Source organism: Mytilus galloprovincialis, chromosome 8 (genome assembly GCF_965363235.1).
Source record: "Mytilus galloprovincialis chromosome 8, xbMytGall1.hap1.1, whole genome shotgun sequence".
In the NCBI taxonomy this organism is placed as follows: domain Eukaryota; kingdom Metazoa; phylum Mollusca; class Bivalvia; order Mytilida; family Mytilidae; genus Mytilus; species Mytilus galloprovincialis.
Window position 1 is genome coordinate 75,140,930 of NC_134845.1, and position 27,388 is coordinate 75,168,317.

Sequence of the window (27,388 nt, forward strand, 5' to 3'; positions counted from 1 at the left end):
TATTCAGAACTTATGTGTTGGCGCCATGATTGAGGGGCATAAAGTGTTACCCTAGACCGAACGTCCCATAAAAACGTGTTCCGCTCTCTTACTTAAGTTTGCCTCAACCAAATACTACAAACCTTATACACAATATATAACAGAAGCTAGTGCATGAGTGCCAATGAGAACTCTCCACAAGAGACTAAATGACACAGAAATTAACAATTATACAATGTAGCCTAGGTCACCACACGGTCTTCAACAATGAGCAAGGTTCATACCGCAAAGTCAGCTATAAAAGGCACCAACATGACAATGTAAAACAATTCAAACGAGAAGACAAACGGTCTAATTTATGTACAAAAAATAAACGAAAAACAAGATAGGCACGTACATATAAAATAAGGCGGGGTTAAACATGTTAGCGGGATCCCAACCCTCCACCTTATGTGGCATGAGTGCCAATGAGAACTCTCCACAAAAGACCAGATGACACAAACACTAACAACTATAGTTCATATACAGCTTTCAACAATGAGCAAAGTCAATACCGCATATAGTCAGCAATAAAAGGCACTAAAATTACATTGTACAGCAATATTCAAACGAGAAAATAAACGAACAAATTTATGTACAAAAAATTAACGAAAAACAAGTATGTAACACATAAAAAACGACAACCATTGAATTACAGGTTCCTGACTTACCACAGGCACATACATACCGAATAAGACGGGGTTGAACATGTAAGCGGGATCCCCACCTCATGATGACACAAAATAAAATTTGAAAATTTTTAAGTGTCACTTTTACCGTTCAAGAGTTATCATGTCCCTTTAAAACATAAGAAGTGCTGACTCTTTCGTTTCCTTTCTCTTAAATATCGTTTCCTTTCTCTTAAATAAGTCTGACATCAAATGTTAGGAACCTTATACGCGATTCACATTACTCCATGACACATATTTATTCAGTTCGATATTGGGTCCCGATGGCGTCACTGTTCATGAGTTTTTAGATGTTGTTGTACCAATGATAAAAATGTCAACCGGAGCCTTGAGATAGGAAAAATGCTAAATCTGTTGTTTCCGTTCTTTAACTTTAATTTGCCTCAACCAAATGTTTTGAAACTTATTTACAATGCTTATGGTCAGAAAACGGTCAAAATTACGCGAATCCTGCATCTATATGTGGAAGTTTACTAATTTTTTTTCACAAGCAGGGGCATCTGTGGTTAATAGACATATTCTACATTTATTTCAGTAATCAGCTTATTTACTTCCATTGAATTCTTCTTTTAATAGACTTAACTTGCACATTTTTTAAGGATCTCGGTGCCGTTTGGGTAACAGTCAGTGATATTTCAAGTTAAATGTGACCACCTTAACAAAGTGTTTCACTTGATTGAGCTCTATGTCTAAGTGTACTTTAAAGGTTCTTAGCATTGAGTTCAGTTTATTGATATGCGTATACCTTCTGTGTGAATTTTTAAGATGTAAAAGCAGACTATCCATACCTACATGTCCATGAAATTAAATCTAAGGTAAAATGATTGAAACATTTTGCATTATCTATCACAACTGGCAGCACATGATGCTACTGAAGCATTAAATTTCTTACTTGATATTCACGGAAATGAAAGGATTAAGTTTCATCTGAACCAAACATTCTTAAAAATTGAAAATGGAAATGTGGAATGTGTAAAAGAGACAGTAACCATGTCAAAAGAGCAGAAAGCAGCCAAAAGCCATTAATGGATCTTCAACAAAGCGAGAAAATCCCTCGCCCAGAGGCGGTCTTCAGATGTCCCTTTACAAAATGTGTACCAGGTCGAACTCTAAATCATAAAATAAACTTACAACACTAACAAAAACCAGAGACTCCTGACTTGGCGTCAAGGTAATCATACCAAGAGACACGTCTAATATGCAAAGTTCAAGAGTCAAAAAGTCATAGTCTGGTCAAGAGATCCTTGTCAAAAAAAACCAACACAAAGCGAATTTTGAGAAAAGGGTCATCGTGGTACACAAAACTAACAATATATCTATATATCTAATATATAGAAGATGTGGTACGAGTGCCAATCATACAGTTAATTCTCCATTTAATTCAAACAAAATATACAAGTTTGACCTTGAGGGCTAAGGTCAAGCTCACATGAAGTTTCTTGTGCCAATAGACTCATCATCTTATAAAAATACATCTACATGCGACATATTCAGAAGCAAGGTCAATTGAAAATTATATTTTGAGGTCAAGGTAATATACCGAGGAACACACTGCAACATGATGACACACCCAACGTGCATACATGTAGGTCAGGAGTCCAAAAGTTAAAGTCTGATCAAATGTTCCATGTAAAAAATACACACAGCAGTCTTGCACGAAAGCTCATCATGGTACACGTAACAATGTCTTATGTCATGATGCACTACACATGCAAAATATAGAAAACCTAGGGCAGAGACAGAAACACAAGACATATAATTAAACTCAATTGAATGGTACTTGTATTGCAGGTCACTACAATTGCCTTCAACAAAGAATATAAACTCTCGCAACAATGCAAAGTTAAACCCGTATTTCACTTAAGTTTGAGCAGGATTCTTTGCAACGCTTTTCTTACCACTATTAATTGAGAATCGAGTCGTGCAGTTATGTCAATAAATTAAAACGGTAAGATTAGACATTAAAACACTAAAAATTAGGGTTTACCATAATTTAATTTTTAACCAAACCATAAGATAGTACTATGGTAAACTTATGGAAACACATGATACAGTCATGAAATTGAATATTTGCAATAGTACGACCAGAACAATACAAGACAGAGTTGTAAACAAAAGAAAGTAATGGTATCGAATTTTTAATCCCAATGCGCAAATAAGAAACCGTAGTTTTCATTCAATTTATTTATCTAAAATGTACGCTTGGGTTAAACAATGTAAATTAACACTGTATATTTATATAAGCGATCAATCTTGTAATAGACTAAATAAACTTATGGAATCCAAATATAACTACTCACAGTTTGGATTTCGAAAGAATCGTAGAACTTCTGATAGATTATTTATTCTTAAATCTATTATAAATAAATACCTTCATAAAAATAAAAAGAAAACATATATTTGCTTCATAGACTTTAAAAAAGCCTTTGACTCTCTTTGACGGCTAGGACTAATGTATACATTGTGTAAACTAGGAGTTGGTAAACACATCTTTAACACCATTAAAGCACAATTCAATCATACTAGTGGTTCTTTCAAACATAAGAATTCAGAGTCCAGACATTTTATTGTAGATAAAGGTGTAAGACAAGGAGATTCTTTAAGCTCCACTTTATTTAACATTTTTATTAATGACTTAAGTCAGATACTTGAAAAGCAAAACTGTACCCCTGTAAAACTTACAATTCAGATATAGGAAGTCTCCTATTTGCAGATAATTTAATCATATTATCAGAGAGCGAAAACGGTCTGCAAAATAGCTTAAATAATCTCTCTGAGTATTGTGATAAATGGCAATTAACAGTTAATACAAAAAAATCTAAAACCATGATACTACAAAATAACCCAAGTAAAGTAAATAAACCCTTTTTTGAAATTTAAAGGAAAATACCTTGAAAAAGTATATGAATATAAATACCTTGGATGTGTTATAACATCTAATGGCAGTCTAACTAGTTGTAGTTCAGATCTTGCAAAAAAGGCAAGAAAAGTTTTATTTGCTATTAACTCTTACACATCAGGCTTTGGACAACTTCCTGTGAGAGTGTCTTGCAACCTGTTTTGAAACTTTGGTCAAACCTATTCTAACATATAATAGTAAAATATGTTATATGGACACTTATATTCAATTTCATAGAGCTAAACTCCGAGCTAACAAAAATAGCTCAACACCAGATGCTATTCATTGTAGTGATAAAACTATGTTAGAAAAAAACCAGCTGCATTTTATTAAACAAGTACTGGGGACAAAAAGAAGCTCAACAAATCTAGCTGTTAGAAATGAACTAGGACTCTTGCCATTAGAAACTTTCATAAAAACCCAAACTATGATGTACCTATCTAGATTAAATAATGAAAATGTAAACCCACTTCTTAATGAAGCCTTCAAATTAACTAAAAGTTTAGATACGAAGGGAACATACTCTTGGTATACTTTTGCAATAAATGTGTCACAAGATATAAATATTGACATCAAACTTATTGAGGAAATTAAAACTTTAAAACAGACTAAAATGTTAAAACCCCAATTAAAAAAGGGTTATATTAACTATTATGTTGTAGTTATTGACCAAGCAAGTCGGTATATAGAATTTAATCTGCACAGCTCAGGTGACCCTTATAGGGTCACCCTGAGCTCGTGCAGATTAAATTTTATATACCGATTTGATTGGCCAATAACTGTTTTAACACATGACGTCATTAATTTACGTGAACGTTCAGTGGCGGATCCAGAGGGGGGGGGTTCCGGGGGTCCGCACCCCCCTTTATTTTGGCCGATCAATGCATTTGAATCGGGACATATGTTTGCACCCCCCCTGCACCCCCTTTGCCCTGGGCTAGCACCCCCCTTTCGAAAATTCCTGCATCCGCCACTGACGTTTTAGATGTCGACGATATTCCGCAATCCACGGAACCTAGGAAAGTTTATTGTAGGGTAAAGAAAGGGGGAAATACGACTTCGATCATTGGTAAGTTTCAAATTGCTAACTTTTGTTTGGGTTTAAGACTTATTGTAAAATTGCGATTTAATGGTAGACTTTTTTTTTAATGTTTCTGTTAAATCTATTCCCATTTTTTATTTGATAAGTGACGATTAAGACTTTGACAAATTGAGTACTTTCAAATCGTTGTATGAAAAAAAAATCATAACTGAAAGGGTTTTTGAGTTTGGATTAATTGCTTTTGAATTTCTTTCCATCAATGATATGCTTTAATAGAGAAAGATAAACCGAGGAAGATGTTATACTACCTAAATTTTAAATGTTGAATAAACAGAAAATACGTTTCTCTTTCCAGTCTTTTACTCCCCCTCCCCAAATTTCTTTGTATCTACAGTATTAATTTTTAAGACACGTCCATCTAAATGAAGTCTGATTGATCTCCAGCTAATCTCCCTGTTTTAAAACAAAACTAAATATGACCCCCTTTAAATTTGATCCAAAAATATGGGGAATAGATATTCAAAAAGTCGTTATAAATTCCTTTAAGTCTAATAAAACTAATTCAAATAAGATTTCTTTTATTCGGATATTCTTAGATACATTTCTTTTTTGGCGGAAATTACCACAATTTGTTTTAACTATCTTTCTGAATTTAAAACACTGATTTAAGATTTATGTTGTACACAAAATACAGTAAAACATTTTAAGCTGAGATGAAAATAAAAAGGGATAAGAAACCTTTCTTTTTTTCCTATTTTTAAACTACGATGTTTGTACAAAGTTCAATTTTGTCGTAATTTTTTTTAAGGCAGATGGCGGATTCGGGGGTGGGGACGAACATGTCGTTAACCCTAGGATTGGACAAAGTATCGTGTTTTGCCTTAAAGTCGTCAAATTGTTTTTAGTCTCGCTACACTCGGTGATATATTTTTTTAATTTGATAGAATAACGCCCCTTTCAAAATCAAGGAATCGTCCCTAAAGGTAAAACTAGATTTGAACTGTGCAGTATATCTGAGGTAGTTAATGCACACCTTTGCTGTGCATTATACAGATTATAACACAGTAAGAACAAAGAGATTTTACCTATGTCATGTGTTAAGTAAATTTTAATACACTTAATTTTACTGATAAACTGGTGATTATACTAAATCGATCAACACCAAATGATGTAAAAGCAGTTGTTTCTTTTATTAAAGAGTCATTAGAACTGAGGAAAGGAGAACAATAACTGTTTTTATCCTGTCTCTCATAATATTGTCGAGTTTTCATTACGTTTGATCATGTTTGTTTTGTCAATGTATTTGCCATAACCAAAATTGGTTTTTGTCTGTTTTGCAAATACATAAAGAATTATATAATCGTCTTTTGTGTATGCTGTCTCTGTACCGTCAATATCTAAAGCTGATTCAGTATTCAAAAAACTTATTTTTCCAATTTGGTATTGTCTCTGTTCCAGTGATATATGCCCTACATCTTTTAAGAACTACTGAACATATTTGTGTTTACCACTTGCTGAAATTTCTGTGCGATAATCACGCCAATGACGTGATCTAGCTCGTATCCCGCTTCATACAACTCATGAATATTCATACTACATAGGCTAGTGATACGTAGAGTCTATCTTATATGGACCTTGGTGACCGAGTTATCAACTTAAGTACATATAGTTCAGAAAATTTAGAGCTTAAAGTTTAAATTCTAATGTTATATACAATCAAGTCAATATAAAAGTACAAGGACACAGTTACGAATGTAGGGTGTCCCTAGTGTGAACAGTGTATAACTTGCATTTTTTTAATACACTTTCCTTATTTATTTTTGATATTTAATGCATGAAATATAAAAGTAAGGGGATGAAATTACATGTTAAAAATTGGGTGCTGAATCTTTATGTTAAGTAGTGATTTGGTCCAGTTAAAAAATAGTCAAAAGTTAGTACGTCTGAAGCTGTCAAACTGAATTTTAGACCCCCTTAACACAGAATTGTCAATATTTTGAGTAACAGCTGGTAGAAGTTTCTATAATTTTGATAATATTTGTCCTAATAGTATTACACAATACTGTTAAAAAATCTTTTTGAGATCATTGGAGCAGGTGCGATTTTTTGAATTGAATATTATTGTCTACAAGAAATGCACAAAATGACTGTGTTCTCGGGCCTACATGGCTACATGTCACAAACTCAAATATTTTCAACCTATCGTGAAATATTTCTGGTATCCATAATCAAAACTCTATATAAAAGCAATGAGTTGCATATTAAAATATACAATTGATTCCTTGCACAATGTTGCATGAAAATGGAAAATGTCATAGGCTTATCATGTTAGAACAGATGCTGGGGAAAAGGTATGCACACATGCAAATTTGACCTACTAATCGAAAGTAGTTCAGGTTTCTGGCTATCTAGCACGCAGTGAACATATCAATATGTTCTACCTTTCATTTACACATTCCTGAGATACAGACTTGACCTTCAAATCTATACCTGACAACAGGAGGATGAAAACGAGGCCACGGCCATTTCTGAAGGTATATTTCTCTTCCTGCTAAACTCGTACAAAATACTATTGACCTACTAATAAAAGTCTATGTATAGTAACGAACAAGACAGAATGATTTTCTTCCGTCAACCTCTATTTTAACATAAAAAGTTATTTCCATACATCATTGTACATGTAAAATATACCATGCCAGTGGTGGATCTAGAATTTTTCAAAAGGGAGGGGCTCATTGACTGCATAAGAGGGGACCCGTTCCAGTCATGCTTCAGTGATTCCCTATATAATCAAACAAATTTTTCCCACAAATAGGGGGAGGGCTCCCCACTCCCTGGGCCCGCATGTGCATGCTGTGTGCCGATATCTATATCTGAAAGGGGGGGGCAATAGGGGTCCGTTAACAGGTTAACAACACCTCGATTTTGGCAAAAACAGTTAATAAAAATGCAAAAATGTTGATAACAGTTAACAAACAGGGTTGAAAACAATTTTAAAACAGCTTAAATTGATCTCAGATAACAGTTAACAACACCTTGAAAAGGGCCATAACAGGTTAGCACAAAAAGGTAGCCCCCCCCCCCCCCCATGAATTCTTGAATCTGAACTTTTAAAAAGATATTACCAAAGAACAAAAGAAAAATTCTTGTTTCTATTTAAAATTCTTTTTTAACATATAATTTGTAATTGAAATTTTATATAGTATATTCGTCGGTGACATCCCATTAGTCCGACAACCATTATTCCGACAGCCCATTACTCCGACAGCCCAATATTCCGACAGCCCATTACTCCGACAGCCCATTACTGCGACAGCCCATTATTCCGACAATGCGTTTTTTGTGTGTATGGATAAAGTTTCTCTAAAAAGACTAACTCCGCTCTCTATGATATTTGTCCGTTTTGATTACAACTATTCTTTCCATGAGGGAAATTTGTCTCAGTATATTGGAGTTTACTCATGCTTATAGCAACTGCTCAGTCCTTACCCTCGTCCCACTTTCGTTTTACGTGTCTAGGTACTTTATTTTATATTTATCTTTATATTTCGTTGTGTGTGTGTCCACTATCAGTCTGTGCTGTTCTAGTTCGCTATTTTATGCATGTGTGTCTTGATCTACCTTCTTTTACTAGATCCTCGGTTCCCCCTTTTCGCGTGAGGTTTCCCCACTTTAACTACATAAATAAATATATCGGAGTTGGATAACACTACCGCCCTCTTTGGTCGCAACGCTTTCTCTCCTTGTATCACTCATCTGAGTTTTATTTAAATTAATTTTGTCGCAGAAATAATGGACTAATGTAGCGTCAGTCAGAATGAGAAAAACAAAGAGTCAATAAATGCCCAGATCCTTTAAAATAAGAAGACAAATAAAACAAAATATGTACTCAGAAAAGATGAGCAATTCCAATTATCAATTATGAATACGGTATCATGTTCGGGAATGTGAATCCACGAAATACGGAGACAGTACACAGCACTTCCAATAGCGATCGATCAGACATAGTCTGAGAGATGAAACTCGATACATTTGTAGGGATACCGATTTTATATCCTGAGCTTATTTTAAAATCTAGAAAAATATGTCTCTTTTATTATTGTTGGTGGAGATGCAGGAATGATGATTTACAACAAAACTTATTACGAAAAACAAATATGACGGACATGAATATTTCGGCAACTTCTATCTAAATATTCATAAGAAAAAGTGATATCGGGTCAGTGTCATAGAAATATACAGTAAACGCATTTTGACTGCTCAAATAGAATGAGTGCAGTATAAAAGCCAATAACAGACTAGTAAAAAATCTAAGACAATGTGTGACATTCTTGTCCCGCTTGTGTCTTTGTCAAATTGTCTAATTTAAAAAACTTAGTACATTATGTGTTTTGTTGGAAACGTGACACTTATTTTTCATTTTAAGATTGTTTTCAAGAAGAAAAAAATATTTAGATATATCATTGATTTTAAGAAAGATAGTTCATATGTTAATTCAGAATCGGTGCTCTTCCATTACATTAAGAATTGCAAATGCTAGATACTCAATTTTCGTCACATTTTTCTTAGGAACTACAATACAATGATTTCTGAAATTTGGTTTCAAGGTTTATATAAGTCAGTTATACTGTGTGATGCTTTTTCAGATTCACAACTCAAAAAATTTCTGTCTACCGAAATGTTTGGGCGGGGGTATCAGAGTAGCGCGTACCATCAATGGTTGTTCTTGATTTATATGCTCTTTAAAGATCCTTTAATTTGGAAAATGAAAAATTCTTTTCTGTTATATTCTATATACAGATTTCGAATTGAGTATATAGAAAGTATTCGAACTACTGACCTTAGCCTTATGATATATATACGGAGTCATGTCTTTAAATATGTTATTACATATCGTAAACGTATTAATACAGACAGACACATTTTATTTTACCCTGATACTTGACTTGATAAGTGTCGGACTTATGGGTTGTCGGAGTATTCAATATTGGGCTGTCGGAGCAAGGGGTTGTCGGACTATTGGGTTGTCGGACTAATAGGTTGTCGGACTAATGGGCTGTCGGAATAATGGCGTGTAACCATATTCGTCTATAAATATAATTCTTATAATGATACCAGTGGATTATCGGATTTATCCAATCGAGACAGTTAACTATGTAACAATCTGTTTCTCTACTGATTAAAACATACATTTTTCTTTTTTGTTAAACCAAAACAACTCGTGCCTTCCACATTTCACAACGTTGTCAATTTCATTATTAGCTTATTTTATTGAAAAGCATTTTACGCTCATTTTTTTTGATAAAGGTTATGATCCTTAAATTCATCCAAATTGAATCATCTTCTGACACCACACGTTGATTAATTTATTTGTACAATGAGTGCAGAAACTTTAAGATGTAAATTGTCAAATAATTCGAGACGGAAGTCAATTTAACCATAGATGTAATGGTATTACATCTATGATTTAACTATGCTAATTTCGTGACATATCGTACTCATCTATAAAAATAGTTATGTAATTTGGGTTCACAAATATTTGTAATAAATCTTTATTTATATTTGACATAAGAATATACATGTAGCTGACTTGAACAGGTAAGGGACGACATCAAAAGTTCAACGAAGGATAAAAAACTTAATTCACATAGTTTTTTTCACTGACCCCTACAACCCCCTCTTAACTTAATTTGGGAAAAATTGATTGACCAATAGGGATATATATATATGTATAATCGATTTTAGATTAACAAAACTTGCAGCAATGTTGCCCCCCCCCCCCCCCCCGCCCCAAACTATTTGATTTAAGTTTTTTATCCTACATCGATCTTTTGATGTCGTCCCTAAATGCGCATCCGTAGTACAAAATAATTCAAAACAAATTGCTATATATTTTATTTTGCAAAAAAAAATGTTTAATTATATATATTAGGTGCTTTGCAATATTTATTATAAGTTATTTTTCTTTGACCAATTAAATATGAATATTTACTAGTATTTAGACATTGTCGAAAGTCGGTGACCGACATAATTATTTAGACAGACAAACATTTTCTACACTGTGTTAATAACCATGCTTAGCCTAGTAGTTGGGTCAAATATTAATATCATTTGTGGGTGGTTATAATCGGAAAAAAATCCACATCAAAATGATAGAAAGTAGGACGAGTTTGCAAACCGGTAAAATTGCTCGATTTTTCAGGAATTCCTTGTGAGTATAATATTCATTTTCATTCTGTTATTGGCAATACCTAATATCTTTGCAGACAGACGAATAATTTATTGACCTTATCATATATTTCGGATAGTTTTCCCACCTAATCACATATTTTCAAAATGACACATCCCATCACGCGGTTTATAGGGAGTACCAACCCGGCAAGTTACTGATGCAGATCTTGTGCACAATGCCCTTACAAAAAAAAAAAAAAAAAACAAGAAAGAAAAAAAAAAACCAAACAAACAAACAAAAAACAATGCCCTTACTTTGTAAACGGCAATCTGAAACACAGAACCTTGAGAGAAGGATACCCATTTTCTTAATATTTCTTTTGTATTTTAGTTTTTATCCAGTAAAATTAATTATCTAAATCATTAAACTAGAGGCTCCCAAGAGCCTGTGTCGCTCATCTGTATCAACTGTGGTTTCTTGTTTCATGTGTTTTGTCATTTGATTTTGCCATTTGATTAGGGACTTTCCGATTGAATTTTCCCCGGAGTTCAGTATCTTTGTGATTTTACTTTTTGTAAATCATAAAGAATAAGGTTTAAATCATAATAAATAGTATCAGATACCCTTATAATGATTGAGGCCACGTTTGATTTAATTTGGCCAATTATGTCAAATTGACTCCAAAGGGCCATAACTTCTTAAAGGTCAACTAAAAATTATTGTCATATCGACTTATTTGTAGATCATACTTTGCTAAACGTTATCACTGTTTACAGTTTATTCTATCTATAATGCTATTTAAGATAGTAATCAAAAACTGCAAAATTTTCTGAAAAATTAGCAATTAAGGAGCAGAAACCCTGGCAAAAAGAGGTTGTCCGAGTCGTCTAGAAATCTCAGGACAGAAAGATCGTAACCTGATGAACATTTTTATCCCCATGTCAGATTTGCTCTAAATGCTTTATTTTCAGAGATATAAGCCAAAAACTGCATTTTACCCCTATGTTCTATTTTAAAACTAAATACCCTAATGATGATTGTGGCCAAGTTTGGTTAGGTTTTGGATGAGTAGTTTCAATGTTTTTTTTAAATGGATGGTCGTTTCCCTAGCGCCTGTGATCGAAAACCAAATACTTTGAAGGATTATAATAACTTATGAAAACTATTTTACGAAGGAGATGTGGTATTGCAAAAGAGAAGTTAGTTTTCGCTAGATACCAGATGCTATTCAACTTTGAACTTGTTTTGGCTTTCGAACTTTTTTTATCTGAGCGTCACTGGTTAGTCCTGTGTGGACGAAACGTGTGTCTGGCGTATTAAATTTTATACCTGGTACTTTTTGATATAGCTATTATTCGTGTGTTTCTCTGTCCTATATGTTATCCCATTTATTTGAATTGAAGTCATGTCATGTAATGTTATCGATCATTGTAATGTTATATTTAGCATTGCCATAGAGGCGGGAGGTTTGACTAGCCACAAAACCAGGTTTAACTCACCATTTTTTTTCTTAAAATGTCCTATACCAAGTCAGGAAATTGGCCATTGTTAAATGATATTTCGTTCTGTGTGTGTTACATTAGTGTTGTGCTTCTGTTGTATCGTAGTTCTCTTATATTTGATGCGTTTCCCTCAGTTTTAGTTTGTAACCCAGATTTCTTTTTTTTCTCAATCGATTTGTGAATTTCGAACAGCGGTATACTACTGTTGCCTTTATATTATCTGTAACAACACAACAGAAGATGTATACTCATTTTGACAGAAATTGACAATAATCATGCATGTAGCAATTGTTTGCACCTGTCCTCAGTCAGGAATGTTCAGTAGTTTAGTTCATAGTTTTTCTCATTTCTCGTTTTTTTATATAGTTTATAATGTTGGTTTTTCCGTTTCAATGGTTTTACACTAGTAATTTTTTGGTGACCTTTATAGCTTGCTGTTCGATGTGAGTAAAGGCTCCGTGTTTAGGACCGTACTTTGACCTATATTCGTTTACTTTTATAAGTTGTGACTTGGATGGAGAGTTGTCTTATATGCAGTCATACCACATCTACATTTATCTTACCTCCTATACATTTCTAGGAATATGATTGGTTAAAAGCGTCATCGTGGAAACCGTGTATATTTAATATTAGGTTAGTTGGGAGCTTCGCTCTCACCCCATATATACTGTATCAGGTTACTAGCACACTATGTAACTAATTATATCTGTGTTCCCTTTGAGAAAAATATGCAATGAAAAAGAAGGAAAATTATATATGTACAAATTCATGAGATGAACTTTCTGCACTCAAATTAATAAGCCGAAATCTAGATCAAAGGAACAGAAAAAATATATTGGGTGTATATATATAATATAAAAAAAGAGGATGTTGTATGATGGCCAATGAGACAACTCGCCACAAATGACCAAATTGACAAAGACATTAACATCTATATATAGATAGTCACCGTACTGCTTTCAACAATGAGCAAAGCCCATATCGCATATAAGCTTATCATGATGTTTGCGTTTTTGTATTCTTTAATTTAAGTATTCCAAGGATATGGCAGAAAGTAAACGATTTGTTGGAAGAGTTACGGTTGTTACCGGTGGATCACGTGGTATAGGCAAAGCTTGTGTCAAATTATTTGGTGAGCGCTAACAAAAAAACATGTTTGTTAATAAAATTAACGGTACCAATTTTCTTGCACCAGATGCGCATTTCGACAATACATGTCTCTTCAGTGATGCTCGTGGCCAAAATATGTGAAATCCAAAGCTTATATAAAAGATGAAGAGCTATAATCCAAAAGGTCCAAAAAGTATAGCCAAATCCGTGAAAGGAATCAGAGCTTTGCATGAGGGAGATACATTCCTTAATTTATAATAATTTCTAATATTTTGTAACAGCAAATTTTAATAACACAAAAAATCCGTATGTTCATGCCAGTACCGAAGTACTGGCTACTGGGCTGGTGATACCCTCGGGGACTAATAGTCCACCAGCAGAGGCATCGACCCAGTGGTAGTAATAAAATTAACGGTACCAATTTTCTTACACCAGATGCGCATTTCGACAATACATGTCTCTTCAGTGATGCTCGTGGCCAAAATATTTGAAATCCAAAGCTTATATAAAAGATGAAGAGCTATAATCCAAAAGGTCCAAAAAGTATAGCCAAATCCGTGAAAGGAATCAGAGCTTTGCATGAGGGAGATACATTCCTTAATTTATAATAATTTCTAATATTTTGTAACAGCAAATTTTAATAACACAAAAAATCCGTATGTTCATGCCAGTACCGAAGTACTGGCTACTGGGCTGGTGATACCCTCGGGGACTAATAGTCCACCAGCAGAGGCATCGACCCAGTGGTAGTAATAAAATTAACGGTACCAATTTTCTTGCACCAGATGCGCATTTCGACAATACATGTCTCTTCAGTGATGCTCGTGGCCAAAATATTTGAAATCCAAAGCTTATATAAAAGATGAAGAGCTATAATCCAAAAGGTCCAAAAAGTATAGCCAAATCCGTGAAAGGAATCAGAGCTTTGCATGAGGGAGATACATTCCTTAATTTATAATAATTTCTAATATTTTGTAACAGCAAATTTTAATAACACAAAAAATCCGTATGTTCATGCCAGTACCGAAGTACTGGCTACTGGGCTGGTGATACCCTCGGGGACTAATAGTCCACCAGCAGAGGCATCGACCCAGTGGTAGTAATAAAATTAACGGTATCAATTTTCTTGCACCAGATGCGCATTTCGACAATACATGTCTCTTCAGTGATGCTCGTGGCCAAAATATTTGAAATCCAAAGCTTATATAAAAGATGAAGAGCTATAATCCAAAAGGTCCAAAAAGTATAGCCAAATCCGTGAAAGGAATCAGAGCTTTGCATGTTAACTGGCAACAGTGGTATTTATGCCATTTTTGTAACAAACAGTGTTTATTGTGTCATTATTGTCCCTAGCAACAAATAATTAATTAATTTTACATATTTTATGTGTTTTATATTTAATTTAAGGTATGTTTTGCGATACCAGACATTCCGAAATGTTAAGAAAATAATAATAAAAAAAACTTACATGAAAAAACTCCATGCTTCATCCTACAGTTTGCAATGATATTTCAAAGGAATCTTTTAATAAGTTTTATTACTGTACCCGTATTACATTCTGTTTTTTTCTCTCGATACAATATCAATGTCCATGCTTGTCATGGTTTAAATGTTATTGTTTTACATGTATTTTTTTTTAAATTATTTTTAGCGCAACATGGATCCAGTGTTGTCTTTTGTGCAAATGAGGGTATGTTTTTCTAGTATAATGTCACGTGTTGATCGATACTAATACAGAATATAATAGTATCGAATTCATAACAGTGTGGCTATGGACATTGATTGGCGCACTTTAATATCCCATTGACTGGGACAGATTAGGTGAACGTTCGTCTATAACGCCCATTGCTCACGACGTCCTTAATATAAACATTTAAACCGTGGGGTCACCAAAGGTTCTCAACGCCTATATAAAATAATTCGAAATACTAATCAGGAATTTGTGTTTTGATTTATATTGATTAATTAAACGTCCTTTACTTGTGTTTTTGTTATGTTTCGACAATCAATTTTCATAATAAGATATCGCAAAGCCATGTTCTTTCAGAAAAAAAGAATGACTTACTGAATGCATGTATTGATTGATTATCTTTTTCGGATTTAACAATTGCGATTGTCGAGTTATGTAATCTTTTAACTTTTATCTGGTCTAATTTTATTTTACAACGAATGCATAATCCACTTTCAAAAGTTGTGCAAATACGAAACATAAAGACAAAATATACTTCTGCCCTGTCTTTTTCGTACTTGAAAGTTATTGGATAGTAAGAAAGCTATTTGGATGAACCTTGTGAAATTTGCATGCATTTACGTTATTGTATTGGCAAAATGTATCATTTGGTGTATATAGGAAACTTAAACCGTTCTGCTATACTGCTACTATACTTGTGAAAAACACTTGGCAACAGAAACGCATTCATCTTATCTATATAAAAAAATCGACCCAATTTACATAGAAATGGACGTCTTCGTGCATTTGTGATCGCAAATAAAATATGTTCTGGACCTTATGAGTATTTGGACCATACGTGTATGGTTGGACCATATTAGTATACCCTTATGGTCATGATATATGCGTATGGTCCAAATACTCATATGGTCCGGAACACATACATGATATGCTGTGCGTTGTCGGTCGTCTATTAATTTTTTTCTTTTGTTGATGGATTTGACGTCTTTCTGTGAGTGATTATTTGTTCATGACTTAAAACTTACTTGAAAATAATTTAAAAACAAGACTTGATTTATAAAAATGTCCAAACAAACCATGATTTTTTTTAAACATACATCACATCAATTGCAAAAGGCTAAAATTCGCCAGGTCTTTAATTTCAACTAAGTGAGTTGACTAAATTAATGTTGCGGACCATTTTCCAATTTCCATGCGGTATCCCTATTTTTTTTCTCGCTCATCTTTTATGTTTGTTTTTTTCATCCAAAGACCTCTTGGAGCTTTCATTCTATAAAGTGTGTATTTTGCTAATGGTCGAAGGCCATACGGGGACCTATAGCTTGATAACGCCTGTTGGTCCCTGGAAAGAATGCATGTGTCTGATTGCCTATCACACTTCATATTCTTATTTTAACATGCAGTTATATCTATGATAAGAATGAAAATTGAATTGTCATTGAGACAAAAACCCAACCAAAGAGCAAAAAAAAAAAAGAAAAAAAAAAAGCCCAAGGCAACATGTAGATCTTTCGTATCAAGGGAATTGCTATAAATATATTTATTTCAGGTTAATAGTATTAGGCCATACTCAAGTTATAAAATAGATCTTGTCGTCAACTTTTGCAACCAGCTTCTACGTTTCTATAATGCACTGTTCATTTTTTTTGGGCTTCGACTTTTCCATTGGACAGACAATTTTGTTTTCGACTGTTTTAAAAAGATGCATTTTTTTACAAAATCATACAAGTAAGGAGTCTCTGGCCTTTGGTAGTGTTGTATGTTAATTAAATAATATAAATGTTTGTTTATTTATTTGTTTAGGAAATAAGTATGACGTACATTTTCACTGAACTAAGACACTTTTTATATTAGTTTTTCGATATCGCTCGGGCAAAAATAATCACGAATATAATGCCTACCCATGTTAAAACTACAATAAAGTATAGTTTGCATCAATTATTTCTTGAACCTACCATTTGTTTTGTCTGTGTTGGATTTGTGTGGCATTGAAAAAAAACGGGTATAAACTACACAGTGCAGCTTCCAACAAGAATACAAGATTTATTGATTTTCAAAATGCGACCAAAATTAAAAATTTGCTCGCAGCGGAAAAAATTCAACAGTTTGATTTTCATTGAAATAAAATAATTGTTATGATTTACACACCGTTACTTTTTCCAATATAAATATTCGAACTATTTTCAAATTGTTTGTTGTTTCCTTTATAAATTTACATCATTTTTAAAAAGACCACGCGTCTTCGATATTTAGAAGACTATAAAAGCGATATTCATTATCTTTCTTCTGCTGTTAGTTTAATTTAGTTATTTTGTGTCATAATTGCCATCTCGTATGTTTTAAATTTGAATAAAGAAGATTCAGGTTGTCTTATACGTCAATGATACACACACAAAAAAAAAACGATAACAAATAAAATAAGGTGCAACATTCATTCTCCATGAAAAGAATACATCACATGGATGTAATTTTTGTAAGAAAAATACCAATTTCGTGAGAAGTTGTGTGTTGGACTTGAAGAGCCAAGGCAAACTGACAAATATCTGAATGAACGAATCGATTTATGGTATATAAAAAAAAAACAAAGCCCACATGGTTAGCATTGAATAAATAGAAGGCCACTCTTAAATGATCACAACGTAGAAGTTTTTGTTCTCTTAATCAATAAGATATTTTCTGAAATAACGCGGGTCCCTATTAACTTAAAAGTTTTTTTGTTTTTTTTTACCATGAATAAACTTTTTTTTTTTTATTATTATTTATTGATATCAGCTCTGGACATTAATATTCTTAAAAGTGAAACTGTTGTAAGTGATGGTATAACAATTATTTAAAATAAATTCCTTAAATGATATGTGAAAAGAAAGTTTCATTTTATGTATCAAAATGTGTAACAAATGATATATTTCAATCCCCACTTGAAGGCCTCCGATAGACTGAGTGAGCATAAAATCATCGCCCACGACAAACAAGTTAAAGGTAAACTTTTCAGTACAATTACTAATAAACGTTTTACTGTCGACCACACTGTTATGAATTTCGTTCTAATGCAGCACTGAATGAATAGTAAATCCAATACAATCAGTATGACATCAACATGTGGAGCGGGATCTACTTAACTTTCCGGAGCACACGAGAACCCCCAGCTTTTGGTGGGGTTGGTGTTGCTTAGTCTTTTTCCAATGTTGTGTCTTTTGTACTATTAGTTGTCTATTTGTCTTTTTATTTTTAGTCATGGCGTTGTCAGTTTATTTTCGATCTATGAGTTTCACTATCCCTCTGGTATCATTCGTCCCTCTTCTTTAAGCCATATCTGTTACATTTTTTTTTATTTTCACTTGAAGGATAAATACATTTGCAATATTTACAAATTTTTTGGTTACTTTAACTGAGAAGATGATAAACTACGACCATTTCGCTGTTCTATTGGTGAATTAAACAAACAAACAAACAAACAAACAAACAAAACATAAAACAAATAAACAAAACGAAACATAAAACAAACAAAAAACAAACGTGAAGGCGAGAACACAAAAAGTCAAAAAGCCATATCAGATTACCAAACGTTATGTTGTTGTTCCATAGAGGATGAGGGAAAGCAAACTGAAAAAGAACTTCAAGAAGAAACTGGCAATAACGAGATTACATTCGTGTATGGCAACGTGACACAGGACGATGATGTCAAGGTAAGTTTATTTTTAATTTATTTGTTTTACGTTGATAAACTTGTGGAAAACCCTATATGAATTAATTGCCTTCCAACTAATTCTAAAACGCTTGAAGTAATGCTCAGCGGACTATGTGGCAAGAACAAAGTAATATAAAGCAATGTGTGATTCAAAGGGGGAAAACTTCATTGTTCTATGAAACCTAATTCCAAATGACATTGTTTGTCTATCTATATTTTGTTCCGTATTGTTATGGGTTCTTTAGCGGGACAATCATGTAAAATAGAGTAAGAAGATAGCAAGTCGCACACAACTGAGGGTGAGCGCAAGTGTTTCTGAAGGGTACTTAATCATGTCCTTCTTGTGCTGGCTATAATAAACATCCGATCATCAGTTCCATTCTGAAAAAAAGTGGTTACAGAGAAATAATAGTTATCAAAAGTACCAGGATTATAATTTTATACGCCAGACGCGCGTTTCGTCTACATAAGACTCATCAGTGACGCTCAAATCAAAATAGTTAAACAGCCAAACAAATACAAAGTTGAAGAGCATTGAGGACCCGAAATTCCAAAAAATTGTGCCAAATACGGCTAAGGTAATCTACTCCTGGGGTAAGAAAATCCTTAGTTTTTCGAAAAATTCAAAGTTTTGTAAACAGAAAATTTATAAAAATGACCATATAATTGACATTCATGTCAACACCGAAGTGCTGACTACTGGGCTGGTGATACCCTCGGGGACGAAACGTCCACCAGCAGTGGCATCGACCCAGTGGTGTAAATAGTTATCAAAAGTACCAGGATTATAATTTTATACGCCAGACGCGCGTTTCGTCTACATAAGACTCATCAGTGACGCTCAAATCAAAATAGTTAAACAGCCAAACAAATACAAAGTTGAAGAGCATTGAGGACCCGAAATTCCAAAAAATTGTGCCAAATACGGCTAAGGTAATCTACTCCTGGGGTAAGAAAATCCTTAGTTTTTCGAAAAATTCAAAGTTTTGTAAACAGAAAATTTATAAAAATGACCATATAAATGACGGATATTGAAAAGCCATCTTATAACAAGATATTCTTTAACGATCGACCGATAAATGGTTGGGTTCGCAAAACAAAGACACGGATTCGACTTTACCATTGTGAGCGATTGGTGACGTTGCTTTTTTAAAAGCACCAGGCCGTATTAAAATCCGCGAAGGAAATGCTGTTGACCAACAATTGACTTTCTAAGAACAAATCAGATAGCTTATATAAAAAAAGAAGATGTGGTATGATTGCCAATGAGACAACTGTCAACAAGAGACCAAAATGACACAGACATTAACAACTATAGGTCACCGTACGGCCTTCAACAATGAACAGCCATTACCACATAGTCAACTATTAAAGCCCCCGATATGACAATGTAAAACAATCCAAACGAGAAAACGAACGACCATATATATATATATTTTGTTTTAATAATTTCTTGATAACAAAAGTGTAATACTACTTGTTATATCTAACGTACTGTGACAGATATAAAACGAAATTATTTCTTGAAAACGAAATTCCATCCTTTTCATTGTAAATAATAAAGTTTTCTTTTTCAGCGGATTATATCGACGACTATAGAGAAATACAAACGACTAGATTGTCTCATCAACAATGCTGGAACACGTAAGTACCAATCTATCAATCAATCAAAGAAGGAGAAAGGAGGATACTAGGAATTTGATTTATAAATATAATTTCAAATCAAAGACTTAAAACATGGCATTTGCTCTCACTATAACACTTTAAAAACAGATTTTATCTGGACTCGAGTGAGTTCAAGTAATAAGGTTTAACGTATCATTGCGGGGTATATACACAAATGAGTCAGCAACCAATCAACACAACTTACGATATATATGTTAAGATATTTACTATAGATACTGAATCCCCAACGGGAGGGATTGTGCCTGATTTTCACATGACGAGGACATAATCGTTCAATCAGTTTAATTGAATCTGATGATGGCTTGCTAGTTCTGCTAGTAGTCATTGGCTAATTTATGTCACTTTTTGTGTATAATTGTCCTTTCACTTAGTTCTTCTGTTACCTATTCTAACATCGGACTCGAACTTCTTTTAAACTGAGTTTCACTGTATGTAATGCTGTGTTTTTTTATTCTACATTGCCTAGAGGTACTAGTATATGGGGAGGGTTGAGATTTTTTGTTATATATGTATTGGAACTTTTACCCATCTGATAAATCAATCAATCAATCAATCAATCAATCAATCAATCAATCAATCAATGTCTTATGTTTCAGACTCACCACATGCAACTATAGACAATACATCATCTGAGCAGTTTAATTCACTGATTAACATCAATCTTACTGGATACTTTAGATTTTGTAAGGTAAGGTTATGTCGCCAAATAGTGACATATAATGTAGATTTTTTGGACTATTGAAGACAGTGTAACAGTAGTAAACAGTCAGGATTCTACTTCGTCAAAATTATTTGTCCATTACGCCAGCTATTTTTTTTAAAATCGTAATAATGGAAGCCATTGCTCTTGAAAACTGAGAATGAAAAAATCAAGACGGGAAAAAGGCAGAATGAGCAACTTGGCAAAAAAAGGAAGGATGACAATTTATGTTTAGAAAATCATGATCAACTAATAAAAAAAGCGCAAACGTATGGAGTTAAGATAAAAAAAGGCTGAACAGGGATTTCAAATGAAAAATGCCAGACTAAATTTTTCATCTTACCCCCCCCTTTTTTATCCAAAAAGTGAAGACCAAATGCTAGCTCCCTTAGAAGGGTATTTCACTTGACCAATATATTTCATTTTTTAGTGTTGTGAATTTTGAATGTTTCTAAATCAACCTGTACACATGGCCTAAATATATGTATAAAAAATAAAAGAATCTGAAGCGAGGCGATATTTTAAACAAATTTGCTTTATGTTTTTTCAAGACAGAACAATCAACTTACACACGTCCGAACATAACAGTTGCACTCTACTTTCTCTTTTTGAAGCAATATTATTGCCCATTTTTTCGATTTTTTCCCAAAAGACTGACGTCGTGCAGAGATTCAACTTATTTGCTTCAGAAATAATTCAAGTAAAACACGTATATAAAATGCATAAAATCCTAAATTATGCACGTTTATTAAAGTTTTAAAGCCCATTGAAACAGATGTTAACAATTCAAATATATCAATTTTGCTTTTTTACCTTCTCTAACAAAGATTTCCATTTCTTTTGTTTAATTTCAGCTGGGTTTCTGCCTCGTACAAAGATTACTGAAGTCGTTTTTAAAATTGATTTAAAAAAAATAAAAAATAGAAAGATACACCTCAGACTGCTGCCACATATATATTTATATATAGACTTGGTTAGGTACATTCCTTCTATTAAGAGCAAGGCACGAAATCTCAAATCAAATCTAATTTTGAATACTGTTGGGAACTAGACATGCGAAAAATAATAGCTTTAATTCCTTATTCTGATAAGATATGAAAGTTTATAAGTTAGTTCAGAGAATAATCTGTTGGCACAGAGAAATGACTCGACTGTGTGTAATTTCAATGGTTTCATGTATTATACATTTGTAATGTATTCTAAGGAAATGGAACATATGCACTGTCACAAGAATTGACAGAAAAGGGAAGAAAAGTTTGGAAATTAAAGTGACAAGAAACAAAACTTTCTCCATTATTATAGTCTAGGGGTTAATCTGTAATCTCTATTATTTTATTTCAAATACTAGTAGTCTGTGTCCATATGTGTGGGTGTGTAAAAATGATGAATGCTTGAGCTGAAGTTCCTACACCAATTATATTGTAGTGTAATTGCCCCGTAGTTCTAGGGGGTTTCCCCAACCTGTCACACGGGTACTGGTACATCACCGAGGGATCCGAAGGGACACATGACATGACGTAACAGTTGGGTACTTCCAGCCTCTTCCTCGATGACATCGCTCTCTGACCACGGAACGAGCAAGGCAATGCGCCTGATATCTGGGGCTAGACGAGGTTAGCTGGGACTGACACCTTGTAGGAAGGTAAGGGCACTCTTACACTAAGCATAGCTTGTATCAACCCCTCGGGTAACCATAGAGCTCAGCGAGACAGGCCAAATAACACTTTACTGGTAGTTGCGGGTGGTTTAAATTTTGGTCCTGTAGGGGATTGGACGCCATTTTGGCATCACTCCAAAATTTTGAGTGCCTTCAGTCAAATCTAAAAATAAGTTTTTTGTCTAAGGGAGACAAACCAGGTCCGATGGTATACTTTCTAGTTGAAAGTCAGTAGAAATACATCGTTTTTGCATAGTTTTTGGGCTGAGGAAAAACTTTTTGAAAAGTTTGCTTTAGTGATAGCGAGGTCACGTCAACGGCGAGATTTGGTCGCCATCTTGGATTCTGTTTACAGATGTAAACAAACACAAGAGCAGTTTGCTTTTATAGTGTTCCGTGTATATTTATTTTTGACTTGAGTTTTTATTGAATAAAAAATTATTGTTGATCCGTGTATATATATATAATTTTGTGAATTATATTGAATAAAGTCAAATAAATTTTTATAACTTTGTAAAGTACAAAGTCACTATGCAGGGGTACATGATCAATATTAACACCTGTCCTAAGGTAATACTTACCTGCATACCTGGCATAGGGGAGGCCATAGCAGGAAGGATCATGGATATTAGGGCAAAAGGTATCCACATTGATAGAGATGTTTTATTCCAAATTCCACACTTGAGAGTGACAGAAGGTATTCTGGGTATAATTGATTTTTCACGAAGACCAAGAGCTGAGCTCAGGGAAGCTGTCCATGACGGAGCCTGTTCTGTTCGTATGTTGCCTCCAAAGCCTGATCATGTGATTGTTGATATGGAGCCAGAGGAGTATCCTTGTTCAAGTTTTAAGGATACAGGTACTCAAGATGAGGTAGAATCATCTTGCTCAGAGGATGGAGCCTGCTCCAGTCTTGAATGGGACAAACATCGCCTGGAACAAATACAAAGTCGTTCTGAACATTTAACTATGTTAGAGCAGTTACATTGTGAACCATCACAGGAGAGCCTTTCTTCAGAGAGTTTGAACTCAGACCTGAGTGTTTGTAACAATGAGTATCGTACTCCACCACCAAGGACCAACATGGTTGTACGCCCTCAACCAGAGAGTCAACAGGACGGTAATGTCCTAAAACAACCATATGACAGAATGTTTACACCGCTTAGCCAGACCTGGCATACTCCACACCCTGTAGTCGATCAACAGGAGGATTGTAACCGTCAACAAGAGGTTCAACAGACTCAGCCAAGATATAATAGCCCTGATAATGACCAACAACCAAGGTTCTTACATACACCTACACCTGACCATGTTCACTTTTCACCAAGTGTACAACATGAGCACCACTATGTCAACCAATATCAACATGGCTTCAATAGTCTTCACCGACTGGAAGTCAACCAGAGTCAACAACCGACCGTACAAAGTCAGATTGATATACATAGTTGTCCAACCAACCAACATCCAGGCTGCAATAATGTTCAACAAAGAGTGCAAATGCAACAGAAAGTACAATGCCTACATCAACGGCTAGACCAGCTTCAACAAGGGGTCATTAACTATGCACAACCTGTGCAACAACAACATCTAGCTGCAGCGCCGGTTTTTATACCTCAACAGCGGCTACAACAACAGGTTAGTGAAGTTGTTCATCAACAACCAAATTATCCAGAACCAAGGTTTCAACCACCAAGTTCTGTAACAAGAATTCAACAACATAAGATGATTGGTCACCCAACTTCTATGTTTCAACCTCCTAGAGGTGGACCACCGCCACAAGCACCAACAAATGTAACGCCTTACAACCAACAATACATACCTGGTTTAACGTACCCAAGTATGGGTCAGCCTAACCTTTCAGGCTATCAGTCACAAACATTACACGTGCCTCAGTTACCTATACCTGGCACACAGCAGCAACCTCCACCATCAGGAGCACCTCAGCTGCATTACAACCAACCTTCAGCAAGACAGAAGGAATATAATAGTGATTACAATGGGAGACAAGAAAGAAGTGATCCTAGACATAAATATATAGGTGATTCTGACATGTCAAATGTTTCAGCATACCGCCAGTCCAGAGCAAAGCGAAGGTCAGAACCTGAGTACAACAGACCTCGTGAGAATCAACAGCATGATTTCTCACCATTAAGAAGTGTAAGGAGTTTTCCATTACACCGTAGTCGTTCAAGTCCTAGAAGGTCTAGAGGGTCTAGTGACTCCCAATCAGAATCTGACACAGATGGGCAAAGTTCTGAAAGCAGTCAGGAAAGTAGAAAAACGGAGAAAATGGAGAAAAGACAATTTCTGTCCTCGATCCCGAAAACGTTCCGCTATAGTGGAAAGGGCAACTGGAAAGCCTTTTATACCAAGTTTTCTGGTTATGCAAAAAATGCTGAGTGGACAGATGAACAAAAGAGAGAACAGCTCTGCTGGTGTTTAGATGATGCAGCCAGTGAGTACTACACCTTACTCCTAGAAAATAACAAAACAGCAAGTTTTTCTGATATCATATCTAATATGAACAAGAGATTTGGTCATCAAGAACTTCCAGAAACCTCACAAATTCAGTTTCAGACATGTGCCCAAGGTAAAAAGGAGACCTTGGAGGAGTGGTCGGAAAGAGTGTTGACTCTCGCCACTAGAGCCTATAGCAGGTACAGTGAACAACTAATGACTGAACAAGCAATCATGAGGTTTTGTCAGGGTTGTAATGATACTGTTGCTGGAAAAGAAGCTTGTATCTCTAAACCAAAGTCCATGGATGCAGCCTTGGATATGATTAGATGGTGTCAGCACACTAGGAAGGCAGTCAGTGCCATTCAGAAAACTAGCAAGAAGGAGGAGTCTCTTTCAGAGAAGTCAGTTAACTCACCAGTAGTTCTGGGTGTAGGTAGCATCAAGTCCAGTATGGATAATCGTCTCTCTCGCATAGAAGAACATATAAAGAAAATGATGTCAACAGTAACCAGTTTGGTTCAGGAACAATCAGTCAAACATGGAACCAGTCCTAATTCTAGGTCACCTAATCAAGACAACAGGTATTCTGATTATTCGCCTACTGGTAATTATGGTCGAGGGCGAGGGAATAACTCTGGGGACAGGAGATATACCAGACAGGGTTATTATAATAATGAATGCTTTAATTGTCACCAGCAAGGTCATTATATCAAAGACTGTCCAGAACTTTATGTACAAAAAACAGAAAGACAGTCAGTACAGAAAGAGCCAACATCTCAACAAGTATCTTTTGATGAGAATAACAAAGATGATTCTCATGAATCTGAAGGAGTAGTATCTGGAATCAGTACAGTTAGATCACTAGGATCAGCCAAACTCTTTAGAGTTGAAGTATATATTGCGGAAAAGAAAGTACTCGCTCTAGTTGATTCAGGTTCTGAAGTAACTATTCTTAAGGACACAATTTTTGACACTTTGGAGCCTAAGCCCTATGTTATCAGGGAGACTACCATGCATGGTGCTGGTACCAACATGACAATGCCATGCAGGCTTTCTAGTCCTATAAAGTTTAAGATTGGAGATATACAGATCAATCAACAACTGTATGTAGCTCCAGTTTCATGTGATATGATACTGGGATGTGACTTTATCATGCATAATAGAGTTGTCATGAATATTAGAGAATTAACATTAACTGTACAGAATAGGAACATGCCACTAATACTAGGAGGTGAAAATATAACTCATGAACCTAATGTCAACGTTGTTCATGGAAAGAACACTTCAGATTCATCTTCAGATGAGAAACCCAGAACAGAGGGGTCAACACAGAGGTTCCCAGCCAGCAGGCAAAGTGCTGAATTTTATTTAGAAACAGTCATTCCTCAAGTAGAGTCTAACCTAGGCATGATGGCCTCAACGTCTACCCAGAAATCTGAGGAAAGAGGAACACAGGAAGAGCCTGATCAATGTAGAGACAATAAAGATCAGTGCTGTACTAACAAGGAAGAATCCAGAGGAAACCTTGGGTTTTATACTTGTCCCAAAAGTGGAAAAAAGGAGAGGACATGTATTCAAAGTCCAACAGACCGTAAATGTCCTGTAAAGAACTGCCCAGTAGTGGTAGATAGAAGAGACGTAAAACGACATTGTTTTGAAGAACATCTTTCTGAAATCTTTCAGACCTATCATGCCAAAAGACTGATGGAGGACAGAAGATTTCACCAACATAGAGCTTATGTGGTTATGCTCATAGCAAAATGGTTAACCAGGCAGGAAACAGTGACTGCCAAAGACTTGGTGAATTTCCTCAATGAGAAGTCTTTTGTGCCCCGTTCTACACATGTTACAGGGATACAAATGCAAGTCCATCGTACAGTTTGTAAAGAGATGGGATGGACAGACTATTTCAGATATAGCTTGCGACCGATAAACAGCCCTGCCTGTTTACTCAACTGGAGAGTCCTTACTTCAGTTCTAAACTTTTTAAGCCCTGAACAACAAGATATGGTAGCCGAAGGATTTAGCTACAATCCTAGAAATCCTCCTGAACCTGAGGAACTTGCTGAGATGAA

General features: G+C 34.8%; 1 protein-coding gene across 2 annotated transcripts in view; it reads left to right on the forward strand.

Annotated features, from left to right (window-relative positions):
- LOC143042576 (L-fucose dehydrogenase-like) overlaps nucleotides 1–27,388 on the forward strand; it is a 61,255-nt gene that overhangs the window by 19,786 nt on the left and 14,081 nt on the right. For both annotated transcript variants that reach the window (XM_076214978.1, XM_076214977.1), the window contains exons 2-6: nucleotides 13,355–13,454; nucleotides 15,084–15,122; nucleotides 18,708–18,808; nucleotides 20,388–20,454; nucleotides 21,093–21,184. In XM_076214978.1, the coding sequence (XP_076071093.1) occupies nucleotides 13,355–13,454; nucleotides 15,084–15,122; nucleotides 18,708–18,808; nucleotides 20,388–20,454; nucleotides 21,093–21,184 (399 nt within the window). The remainder of the gene's footprint in view (nucleotides 1–13,354; nucleotides 13,455–15,083; nucleotides 15,123–18,707; nucleotides 18,809–20,387; nucleotides 20,455–21,092; nucleotides 21,185–27,388) is intronic.